We start from the raw sequence: 12,845 nt of genomic DNA, 5'->3' as shown, positions 1-12,845 counted from the left end.
TGAAAAAAATATGTGTGAAAAAGAATACACTTCTGTTGATAGAAATACTTCTACAACGAAGATACAACTGGTAAAAGATGTACATGCAAACTCAGCAGCATCAATAATATCATCGCAATTAAAAAAAGAATTCAATGACAAGTAAGCTTTGACTTAAAAAAGTGGATTTATGTAACATTTATAACTGAGTAACACAATTTTTTCTTTAAACAGAAATATCATAGATTTAACAATTTCGGACTCTTTAATGTCTACAATGTCATCGACTCATTCAACTCCACAACACAGCAACAGGTGAGATATTGTGATATAAAATTGAAAGAAAGTAGAAAATTGAAGATTATTGCATAGTTTAACACTTTGTTATTTTATATTATCAGACATTAGAAGCTTTTCGAAAATCTGTTAATGAATTGAAGTAATGCATGAACTATTGATGAAGTTAGAACATTAAAATGGGATATTTAACGATACAGATAATTGATTTATGTAACATTTATAATTGTATAACACGATTTTTTCTTTAAACAGAGATATCGTAGGTTTAACAAATTCGGACTCTTTATTGTCTACAACGTTATCGACAATAGTACCATTGACTCATTCAACTCCACAACACAGCAACAGGTGAGATATTGTGATATAAAATTGAAAAAAAGTAGAAAATTCAAGATTTTTATTGCATAGTTTAACACTTTGTTATTTTATATTATCAGAAACTTTGCGAAAATCTGTTTTAATGATTTGAAGTAATGAATGAACCATTGATGAAGTTAGAGCATTAAAATAGGATATTTAACGATACAGATAATTGATTTATGTTACATTTATAATTGAGTAACACGATTTTTTCTTTTAACAGAAATAGCTTAGATTTAACAAATTCGAATTCTGTACTGCCTACAACGTCATCGACAATAGTAGTACCATCGACTCATTCAACTCCACAACACGACAACAGGTGAGATATTGTGACATAAAATTGAAAGAAAGTAGAAAATTAAAGATTGCTGCATAGTTTAACACTTTGTTATTTTATATTATCAGACATCAGAAGCTTTGCGAAAATCTGTTTTAATGAATTGAAGTAACGAACGAATCATTGATGAATTTAGAGCATTAGAATCGAATATTTAACATTTATAATTAAGTAACACGATTTTTTCTTTAAACAGAAATATCATAGATTTAACAAATTCAGACTCTTTACTGTTTACAACGTCATCGACAATAGTACCATCGATTCATTCAACTCCACAACACGGCAACAAGTGAGATATTGTGATGTAAAATTGAAAGAAAGTAGAAAACTAAAGATTACTGCATAGTTTAACACTGTCATTTTATATTATCAGATAGAAGCTTTGCGAAAATCTACTTTAATGATTTGAAGTAATGAATTTAGAGCATTAGAATCGGATATTTAACGACACGGATTATTGATTTACGTAACATTTATAATTAACACGATTTTTTCTTTAAACAGAAATATCTTGGATTTAAATTCGGACTCTTCACTGTCTACAACGTCATCGACAATAGTACCATCGACTCATTCAACTCCACAACATGGCAACAGGTGAGATATTACGATGTAAATTACGATATTACGATATAAAATTGAAAGAAAATATAAAATATTAAAGATTATTGCATACTTTGTCATTTTATATTATCAGATAACCAGAAACTTTACGAAAATCTACTTTAATGATTTGAAGTAATGAATAAACCATTAATATGAATTTAGAGCATTAAGAATAGGATATTTAACGACACAGATCATTAATATAATAAATTCATTATCTTACAGAACATCAAAAAGAAAGCATTGGCACATTTCGACACAGACGCCGGAGGCATGGTTATACATAGACTCCTTCCTAAAAAAGAAACAAATGGAAAAATGTGAAACATGTGCCGTGAGTCTGGCCACGAAGCGAAGGAAAGTGCTCAGTACGGAAGAAGCAGATCAGCACTTAAACGTGGAGCAGGTAAAAACAGCATGCGCGAATTTATTGCCGCGCGCCTCTGCTCTACTGTTTTCGGCATGCATCGACGCCCAGAAGATGCGCAAAAACGGAAAAAACTTTGACAGGCAATTTGCGCTTAGATTGTTCTTCGCAGCGCCGATCGCATATCGATCTTATCGGATGTTGCGTCTGTTGCCTACCGTGCGCCAACTGAGGAGACATATTCGCAGCTGGGACATGCCGCCCGGCTTGAACGACAATATACTGAACGCGTTGCGTCTGAAGATGAAATCGTTACCGCCGTTAGAGAGACGCTGTTGTCTGTGCGTGCACGAGATGCGACTGCAGCCGCATCTCTTCTACAATTTGTCGCGCGACAGGATCGTCGGTTTTTACGAAATCGGCGCGGAGAAGCGACGCATCCTCGCGAGGAAGGCCCTGGTGGTGATGGCGCGCAGTCTGGCCGGCGACTGGGAACAGCCTGTCGCTTACTACTTCCACGGAGGCGCGTGTAACGCCGATGTGACGAAGAACCTGATATTCCAGGCGATAATCAAATTGACGCACATCGGCGCGACCGTGCACGCTTTGATCACCGGAACGGCGCCGATGTTCTTGCGACTGTCGCAGCGATTAGGCATTTCCGCGGAGCGCCCGTGGTTTCTGGTGAACGGCGAAAAGATATTCTACATCTTCGACGTCGCTCGTCTGATGAGAGCGACTAGGAACGTCTTAATGACTCACGAGATCTGCTTCCGCGAGAAGAAAGCTTCGTGGGCAGACATCGAGCTGTTTTTCAGATGCGACAGTCAAAAGCGGCTGCCGCTTGCCCCTAAACTATCCGTGAGTCATCTGAAGCCCAGCGAACGTCAGAAGATAGAAACTAAGTACGCCGTTGAAGTATTCAGCGATAGGGTAGCTGCAGGTTTGAGCGCGTGTATTGCGTCAGGTGAGTTTTCGCTGAGAGCGATTGGAACGATGGAGTTTGTGTACAATTTCGATCAGCTGTTCGACATTTTGAATTCACGTTCCGCGTCGACGAAACATAAGGAGTTCGGTGAGGCCTTCACGGGTAATATGCGCGAGATGCGATTCTTGCAGCAAACACTCGACTTCCTGAAGTCGATCAGAGTGGTTGACAAAAGCGGGGCGCACGTGAAGTCTATCAAGTGTTTCGATCGCTGGCGAGTCACGATTAACGCGATTACGCAGCTATGGGACGTGCTGAAGGAGCATCGATTCTCTTTTCTCCGCACGAGAAGACTGAATCGGGAAGGTATCGAGCGCGCCTTCCGCTCGATTAAACAACAAAGTGGAAATCGCGCCAGACCCACGCCCATTTTCTTTACTCGCGCCTTTAAGAACCTCGTCAGCAAGCACTTGCTCGAGCACTTGAGTAAAATCAATTCCGTTGTGAGCGCGCAGAAGATTCTCAAGCGGATAGCGTCGGCATCGTCCCGTCACGTCGACAGAGATCCGCCCGTCGCTGCTCAGACAGCTCTAAGCATCTCGGCGACGAACTATCGCGACATCGATTTACGGCTGCCTGAGAAAAGTGCGTTTAAGCGCGTGTGCGAATTCCTGCTCGCCGAATGCTTGCGTGCGCACGATAATTGCGATGTGTGCGTTGCCTACGTCGCCGAGGAAAGCGGTTCGCACGCCGGCAAAGATGCGCCGGGCTCCTTCAACTTCTACATTTCCGGTTTGGAGGACACGTTCATGCGCATTTTCGAGCAGCTATCCGCCGAGGAGAATATCGGTGCGCGGATGCTGCAGTACGCACAGCAAGTCGAGTACAAGCCGCCCTGTCCGGACTTCCCGGTAACTTTTCTGGTCAAATTGTTCCTGCGTATGCGAATATATTTCACGCTCTTGCGACACAACAGAATCTGCCGAGGTGCAGACTCGCGCGACTATTTGAAAGTGATGCAATTATGAGTTGTCTGCTTTTATTGCGTTGTTTACGCGTAAGTATAACGAGAATGTTTTTCTTTTTAATTTAATTCAATTCTGCGTTGATAACTTTATACATTATTTATGTTCGAATAATCAAAGAATTCAGTTTTATTCGATTTCAGAAAAAAAACTTGCGCTTGCGTGTATAATTTTGTTTTATTGAGATGTGTATCTGTTTTTTTTTTTGTGTTAACATTTGTTTTGTTTCGATTATATAATTTTATCAGCGTTATTTTTTTACGTGGTATAGAATTTAACAGCACGAATTTTAGTTTCTTGCTGAGTAATCAGACAGGTTCCTCAAATTGAATGATTAATATTCGAAGAAAAGTGATTTATTTTAAGGGAGTGAAGTCGTGCTGGATATAAATCCTAATTAAGGATTTGTTGCCGAATATGATTTCAGTATTTTTAGCCAATTTTGTGAAAGTTCCTTCTGATACCAGTTTTTATCTTATCAATTTTGTCAAATTGGCTTCTAATTTTGCATTATTTGTCGTAAATTAATCCTTTTTTTTTTAATTTTATTAATTTTGCTAGTAACTTTCTTATGAGAAAGTTGTGAACTGACATTACATATTGCATAAACAATGATTTCTAATTAAAACTAAAAATTTTATTTGTATTTGAATGATTAGAAACATATTGCAGTATTTTGTTTAATTCATGTCATTCGCATGTTATCGATTACATATTACTATTTTACATATTCAAAGTTTTTAAAAGAAAATTAAGATTTGTAAATCATTAATAATACTACACTGTTTTTTTTTTATTCTGCTTATTTATATGGCAAGATTCTTTATGGAACAAAAAATTGAATATGATACTATTGGAAATTAATTTTTATTGTGAACAAGCAGAAAACTAAGATTTCAGATTAAGAGTTTGTGATAAAGTTTGTAATTTAATGCTTAACAATGCAACGTCTGCAGTGCATTACAGACTTTGTTATAAGATAAGAAAATACATTAAATTTTGCATGTTTTCAGATTTGTTTTTCTTCATGAAGAATTAATTATTTGTATAATTATTTCTTCACTATAAAAAAAATTGATTGAATTGCCACACACATGCATGCTATAAATAAATTTTTTTAGTTTATATTTAATCAATCGTTTAATTCAGATTATATAAAGTTGCATGATATCTTTCTGAATTTAATAATGTTGGAATCGGTATGACGTTGAATAGCATGGTATGTGGCGACTTTTTTTTCGTCATAGATATTAAGGGTTAAGTGCCTCGCTCTGTATATAAGAAGAAACGTCCGACGTTACAAGTAGGTCAAGCTGTGACGCGCAACGGCAATCGATATAATCTAAATACGATGTATTCGTGAGGGGTGAAGTAATGCCGCGGAATAAACGCGGTTCGCTAAATATGGAAGCAGATTGGATCGTTGTGCTCACCAGTGGTACCCATGATATCAAACCTAGTTATCGCTGCACATTAATATCAATAAATAGACTGTGACACGCGCGACATGTAGAATTTCTTGAATGTACGAGTTCTGAAAATTCCGCGCTATTTTTATTCAAAATAATTCCAGCAGATTTTCACACTTTTTTTCAAATCTTCAAAAAGAATAAAACCATAGACGTAAAATTTAAAACTTTCAAGATTTAAAGTGTAATAATTAAGGATATAATGAAAAAAGTTTGCAGAAGGGAAAAAAAAAGAAAATTTCGAGATAATGCATTATACGTTCGTCATAATGCGTTTTGTGAAACAAAAAACAATCGAACAAGCTGCAAGAGCTTTATCTTTCGTATAAGACTTTCTCTCGTACAGTACAGTCTTTCTGCATGATTCGATTGCAAGCCTTGTCCGCGCGACTGTTGCAGATATTAAGAAAAAAACGCAGGATATTGAGAAACTCTGTCCCAAGGCAGGTGAAGAAATCGATTCGATATTCGCTCTTATACACGTGACGCGCGCGCGCATATATCCGCGCGCGGGCTTGCAGGCTGCACCGCGACGACTCGCGACAGGTTACCTAGGACACAGTGTACATACGAGGAGTGCCGTGTTGCGGGCAACACTTCCAGCACAGTCGTGTCCTCGGTGACGGTTTCGACGGGGCGATGCGCGTCGAAGACGACCGCGTCGCGATTGTTCGTCCACGACGAGCCGCTGTGTCCGAGCGATAGTTTCGAGTGCACGAAGTTGAAGACGAAGATGTAAACACGAAGGGCTCGCGACAGTGCGAAAACGTTGTGTAAAATGTATTCGACTTCTCTGCCGCATGATTTGTTTTTTCTCGTTGCGAGTTGCATTCAATTCGAGCATTTGATGAAAGAGGAATATTATACTGTTTTAGCATGCACCGAGTAAAAAAACTAATTGTAGGTTATACATCAACATTAATAACAGAAAAATATCCATTCTGATTGAATTAATGAGCATTCGTTGAATTGTTTTACGAATTGAATGTAGAAACACGCTTCTCTAATCAATATTCACTATTCCATAAACATGATGAGCGTAATTATTTTCCGAAATTAGATTTTCTAGCTCGTAATTTAAAAATTAAGAGATCGTCATCGTTTTGCTGGTCATTTGTTTTTCTTTTGTCGCCTTCTATTTGAGCATCCAAACATTCGACAACGGCTTATCTCCCTTGGCGTTAAAATAGAATTACTTTGTGCCTGCGGGAGAACCTCGAGCGCCTTTCTTTCGGTCGTGTGCATCGATAATGGCACCGCGGGAGTCCTTGCCGCAGCCTTGCGTTTTCGCCTCGAGCGCTGAACGCTATTTAAATACACATATACACCGCGTGTGGGGGAACTACACTCGTATCTCCTCTCCGCAAGAACAGATAACCCCTTCCCGTAAGATATATCGAGCGCCACTATTATTCGGACACGCGTTTAAGGCGCGTGTTCAGCGTTAAGCCGATGAGTCCGATTTTCATTCTCCTTGTGTCTTAAATCGGCACCGGCTACGCCGGTGGAATTGTGGAATTGTGGATCGCCTTGATTCCGCCAAGTTCCTGTTCCTTCTTCTTCAAGGCTTCCTCGCCAAAGTCAATATCCTTTCTGTCTCTCCTTCAGCCACGATTTTTTGGTTATTTTTCATAACGCAGATGAGACAAAAGCTATACGCAAAGAAGAATGATTGCAGTAAGAAAAAGCCCTTGCAGTTTGCTATATTGGAAGCGGAGACACTTATAAACTGAGCGTAAAAGAACAGTTTGTTTATAAATATAATCTGCGATTGGTACATTGTTCATCACAAAGTAAATTCGCTTAAATTCAATTTCAATTTCAATTAAATTCATTTTATTTTATTCAATTATATTTCAATTTTAATAGCTTCTTTATTGCAGCTGTCGTAATTATATTTGTTTTAATACAAGAAAATCATTAGAAGGATGCGTATTTTTACTTTTATACGTTTGAAGCTTATCAAAAATTGATAGTCCGTCATTTCGTCGTCGACATTTGCGTTTGTTACATTCTTCTAACGGATGTTTTTGCAGGTCAGCGTGAGCAATTGTGGTCGGCACCTGAAAACGTAGTTTCCTTGTGACTCGGCATGCTCCTGCGTCGTCCTCCGGATTAAACTTCCTGGTACGTGAGTCAGGATCACCAGAACCGGGCGGCCGGCGGCCTCGTGGTGACGATGAGCGCCAAGATATCGGCGGCCAGCCGCGACAGCGCGGCACAGTCAACCGTGAGCCATCGTACTGTGAGAGCATCGTCCGTTAAGAGACCGCTATCACCTGGTAAGTGTCACGCTGACATGTCATTTCTGATATAAACATCGGCGCTCTTGGCCCATCTGTAGACTTATACTAGGATCTGGCAAAGTTTAACTTTTTTTGTAAACAGGTAAATTTAAAATTACATTATAATGAGAAATATAACGCAATAGATTAAAAATTAAAACGTATAATGACGTATATGTATTGACAACTTTTCTATGTATTTGAGTAAACAATTATTTTATTTCTATAATATTTAAAAAATTGTAACATACGCTATTTATAAAATAGAAAGAATCTACTTTTTTGTGAAAACTGATTAATATAAAAATTGAGAGATGTTGGCATTTTAAATAAAATTTTTCCTTATTATTTAGAATTAATTCTCATTTTAATTCTTTTCTTTTTTTTGCAGTAAAAAATAAGTTTTGCCAGGACACATTAAAAATAGAAAAAGATAAAATTCTTTTTAGATAAATCTTTTATATCCCACACAGCACGCATATCCAAAGGACGCCCAGAAGACACCCTGAAGAGATACGCTATCTTCGAAATGTCTTCTAAACGTCCTCCGGATATGCTATATGGTGTGGGATGTGCTATTATTTAAATAAAAAGAAAATGATTTATAAAGATAATTTGACAGTACAACCATTTTTTTAAACAGAAAATTCTATTAAAGAAATGAGGTCAAGGTATTTCGCAAGTTAATGGCTGTTTAACATTTGATTGTTAATTCTATGACTCACAATCAGAGTCGTAATCACGGATTGCTGATGAGTTTTGTATTGACAGCTTGACATATGCCGATTATGTGCACGTTGAGGAAATACATAGTTCAAAGTATATAAAACATGTTGTGAAATCAATGCAGTGTCTGAAACAACAATTGGATAAATCTAAAGATGTTTTTATCAAAAAAGAGATATAATTTGTTAAGTGTTAAAACAATTATCAAAAATTACAGACAAGACTTCTTGAAAATTTGAAAACCTTACAAACATATGAACATCGTACAATTTTTCCTCTTGAGGTATTAACAATCTGAATACAGAATACATTGCGTCAGCGACGTATTTAACAACATTATATCGGCTAAAACTGGTCGAGGCAAATTTCGAAAAGTTTATACATCGATAACGTTTTGCGTAGAAAGAATTTTGTAACGAAAATTGATATAAAAAAAAATATGCAGAGTCAGCATATCTTGGCTCCAGAAAAATATGGATATCACTGTGCAGTGATATCGACATCGGCTTAATTAAAAGAGCAAAAAAAAAATGCTGTCGCGGCTAAGCGGTGCCGCGCAAAGTTTTGCAATCCACATACTGGAGCAATGACACACACACGATGACACCCGACGATGACGCACCGTCGTCCACGTCAGGAAATTGCATGCAGTCAGTCAACTCAGACAAAGGATGTATATATGTGTATGCTTACCTTCGTTTCTTTTTTTTCGCAGAGGCCACTGGCATTACGGAGAGATCGCCGAAACGTCCCGCTGTTTCGGAGCTGAAGTCGTCCTCGAACGGTATTTCCGGCCAACCGTCATTTGAGGAAATAAACGAGATGCCAGTTCTAACGAGAGTTTATTCTCCCGCTACATTGCCGAGACTCAAGAGATTCCTATTTCGACCGATCGATGGTGAGTTTTTGAAAATTTTTGCATTCTTAAATCTTTGAATCCTTGGATTCTCTGCTCGGAATATTTGCGTTCATCAGATCTTTACATATTTAAATCCGTGGATTTCGCCAATTATCTTAAATGCTTAAAGTGCTTCAACTTTGACCGAAAAATGCAGAATCACACTTCATTCAATATTTACGACATGATAAATCACTTACTATAGTTACTTCATGATACCTTTTTAAAGAATGATTTGTTTTTTTCGGAGAAGTTGATAAGATTCTTCAAGTGCACACATCACAACAGAGAAGATATCATTAAATCTCCGCCAAATAAATCTTAAGCAAGTTTTATCGAATTTCTTTTAAATAGAAGGAGCTCTTTTGAAAGTGTCGCGCAAAAATTATTAAATTTTCTTACGACATTTGCACTTGATATTTTGTCGAGTATCTTTCCTTATATAAACTTGATCTCACGATAAAATTACGTATGATAAAAATTATCATGTTTCAATTTGACGTCGTTTTAAAAAACCTAGAATATTAATGCGTAATATAATGTAAATAATGTGTTATCGCAAATAGAATATTATTTCATTAGTCATAGCAACTTACGTATCAATCAAATAAGCGATATCTACATTAATTCAATTTATGCAGAAGTTAGTTAAAAAAAATTCACGAAAAAGATCGAGGAAAACGCTCTCTCTTTCGAATGTCATTTCGAAGTTATCATTTTATCGATAATTGCGAGACACGGTATATAGCGTGTATTATCTTATACATCGTACTTGAGCAAATCGTATTTTATCAGGTCGGTTTCGTGACGTTTACCAATATATGTGTGTACAAAGACGCCTTATCAGCAGCGGCAGCGGCTGTTACGTGTTACTATAAGCTGCCGTATCCGAGAGAGAATCGCGTAAATCGCCATTATTCTCGGCAAACAATAAACTCTCGATACGATACGCACCCGCGACTCGGAAAAGTCGAGAAATCGGTGCGATTAACTTTCCTTCTCGACGGCACAGTCATTCCTAAAATAAACAGCACGCAAACAATTGAATTTTTGCTAATGAAAACATCGCGGCTCGACGCAGCAGGCTTGTGAAATATGCCGACACTGATTTGCCAAAACATATAATGAATCTGAAAAAAACAGGAAAAGCGTGAAACTGCAGTTTCTCTGTTTCGTCGAAGAAGAACTCGGAATAATAAAAATATTTATATGTTGAATTTTTAATTTTTTTTTTTTTTTTTTTTTTTTTTACGATATGAGGAACATGATGTGTTGATTTAATGATAAAATTTCTGGCACGCGTGTTATAAGTTTGCTTTATCATGCTGCGATAGTTCTATTGAAGAAAAATCAAGTGTTACAAGAAACCGTTTCGTTTGTTTTCTCGCCTCTGACGTCATAATTTGAGATAACTGATATCATCATCGGCGATTCTTAATCATCATACAGCGTTGAATATATTTTACATTTCTCAACGTATATTTCCTCGTATTTTTGAAACGATTAATCCTTGATTGTCAAAGATTTCAAAACATGTGATCTTCGTATCGGCGTGTTTGTATCCTTCAGTCCGTGGATCTCTTCTTCGCAGATCCTCGCGGATATTATCTCCGAGTCGCGCGACGCGAATGTTCGCAGTTACCAAACTGCTCGTACGTGTCTAGATACTATCGTTGTTACGTAATGCACATCGCGCGTGGAAAAATAGATAAGTAAATTAAACACGTCCCGAAACTTTGGCGCTACTTTACGCGAGCAGCTTATAACCGCGGATCTTTATTTATCCGCGCGCGCGCGCGGGAGAGAGAGAAAGAGAGAGCGGAAGCGCGCGGTAAAGATGGATAGTTCAGAGATGTGTACACAGGGAGAAATAAGAGAAAGTAGACGAGGAATTGCATGCCCCCGTAGGCATCGGTGGGTGCATCGATCGATCGAGACAGTGTAGCAAACTGGAAACCTTCCGCGTACGAGGACACTGTGCACGAGTACATGTGTTTATCGCTCGTTCGACCCGACTGATGCCCGTGTGTATGATGTCAGACTCTATCTTTGGTGCCCGGAGTAGATGACCACGCGCAAACGCGCTCGCGTACGCGAAACTTCCTGGGGGTTGCTGGACGCTTGAATTTTTCCATTTCTCTTGGATTTGTCGACTTTCTGATATCTCCGATATGTTGGAGTTCTCGAATTATCCCTAAATTCTGGATTCACAAAAATTGAGACTTCCGGAGATTTCGAATTTTTGATACGAAATATTGTATTTTGGGGAATTTAAACGGTTGAAACACTGTCGGATCTATATTTTTATGCTCGAGTCTGTAAATTTTTGAGTTTTGGAGATGAATTCTCTCTTTCTGTTATCGCCGCATTGCGCAATTCTCTGTCGTTAGTTTTGGAGAATATGTAAAAATATGAGATATGAAAATCGCATTAGTAATTAACAAAAAACGGTTTCATTATTTATTAAGTACCTACGTCAAGTGTGTTTTTTCCTACACGAATATCACGTAAGCTTTGAAGAATAACCGATTAAATTTTCAGAAGCGGTTATCGCTCGAGTTGAAACGCGTCGATGGCATCATAACGGTGACAATCTTATCTTCCTTAGCCAGATTAATAAAGGGAATCGAGAAGTGCATCGATTAATAATGATAAAAAAACAGATTCAGCGATTCCATAATCTTGTAAAAAAAAAAAAGAGTAATCGGCGGATACCGGCACGCATGCACACGAGATACGCAGACACTTTTGTTAGAGATAGTTCGTTAGATTTAATGATTTTGAAGGTTTTGATTTGATGATTTTAAAATTTTATTTTTTTAGAAAAATAAATTTGCCGCGGAATCACCTGAGAAAATAACACGCATGTGTTAATCGTGCTCCCGAATTTTTTTTTATCAGCTTCTGCACACACATAACACGCGAAAAACGTTTCTCTCTTGTGACGAAATTATCGCGCGTCCCGAAATAAAGCGATTGATTAACGTGAAGAAATGTTACGCGATATTGGTTGTCCGAAATAATTGAATTATTAATCCATCCGATTATTTATCGAACGACTCCTAAAAAAAAAACATGCGATAAATAGTTTACCATCAACTCGCAATTATTCATACATATATCAGCTTTATCTTTCACACTGCTCTGCAAATTTAAACAGGTTTGGTTTACTTTTCTGTTTTACTATGACGTACTTTCTATATATAACCTAATTTTTTTTATCAAATACGTAATTTTACCGTTTGCTATTTTTACGGTAGTAATATTTCAATGAAATTTATCGTACAGAGTGTATCAGATCGATCGCAATTCTTTGATTTACGGATTCTTCTGCCAATTTCGAATGGATTTTCAATTGTGAGCCGACTTTAAGATCGTTAGATTTTTAGAATTCTTTCGCTTATCGTTAGCGCATAATGACGACACATACATATATCATAACATCCGTTCGCGTGGGTCTGCACACTGTTGTGAGTATCATTGAGCAACCATAAGGCGCATTATAAATTTGTTTAATTCTAAAAAAAGAACTGTTTTTAATAATACGTTACGTTTAATT

General features: G+C 37.5%; 1 protein-coding gene and 1 long non-coding RNA gene across 3 annotated transcripts in view; one reads left to right on the top strand and one right to left on the bottom strand.

The window, feature by feature from the left end:
• Positions 1-7,190: 7,190 nt before the first annotated feature.
• On the bottom strand, positions 7,191-9,220 carry LOC136999066 (uncharacterized). Its single transcript, XR_010889474.1, has 3 exons — positions 9,082-9,220; positions 8,388-8,515; positions 7,191-7,656 (listed from the first exon to the last, which is right to left on the bottom strand). It is a non-coding gene; the product is annotated as an uncharacterized lncRNA (long non-coding RNA).
• The window catches only part of puc (puckered), a 32,339-nt gene continuing 27,016 nt past the window's right edge, over positions 7,523-12,845 (top strand). Inside the window, exons 1-2 of one of the 2 annotated variants that reach the window (XM_012374319.2) lie at positions 7,523-7,659; positions 9,104-9,286. In XM_012374319.2, the coding sequence (XP_012229742.2) occupies positions 7,557-7,659; positions 9,104-9,286 (286 nt within the window). In that variant the 5' untranslated portion in view covers positions 7,523-7,556. Of the gene's footprint in view, positions 7,660-8,973; positions 9,287-12,845 lie in introns of those variants that run through there. The other variant, XM_067352485.1, reaches the window with a different exon arrangement.

Source organism: Linepithema humile, chromosome 3 (assembly GCF_040581485.1).
Source record: "Linepithema humile isolate Giens D197 chromosome 3, Lhum_UNIL_v1.0, whole genome shotgun sequence".
Taxonomy (NCBI): Eukaryota; Metazoa; Arthropoda; class Insecta; order Hymenoptera; family Formicidae; genus Linepithema; species Linepithema humile.
The sequence above is the reverse complement of the archived record's forward strand: the minus strand, read 5'-3'. Positions and strand labels throughout refer to the sequence as shown.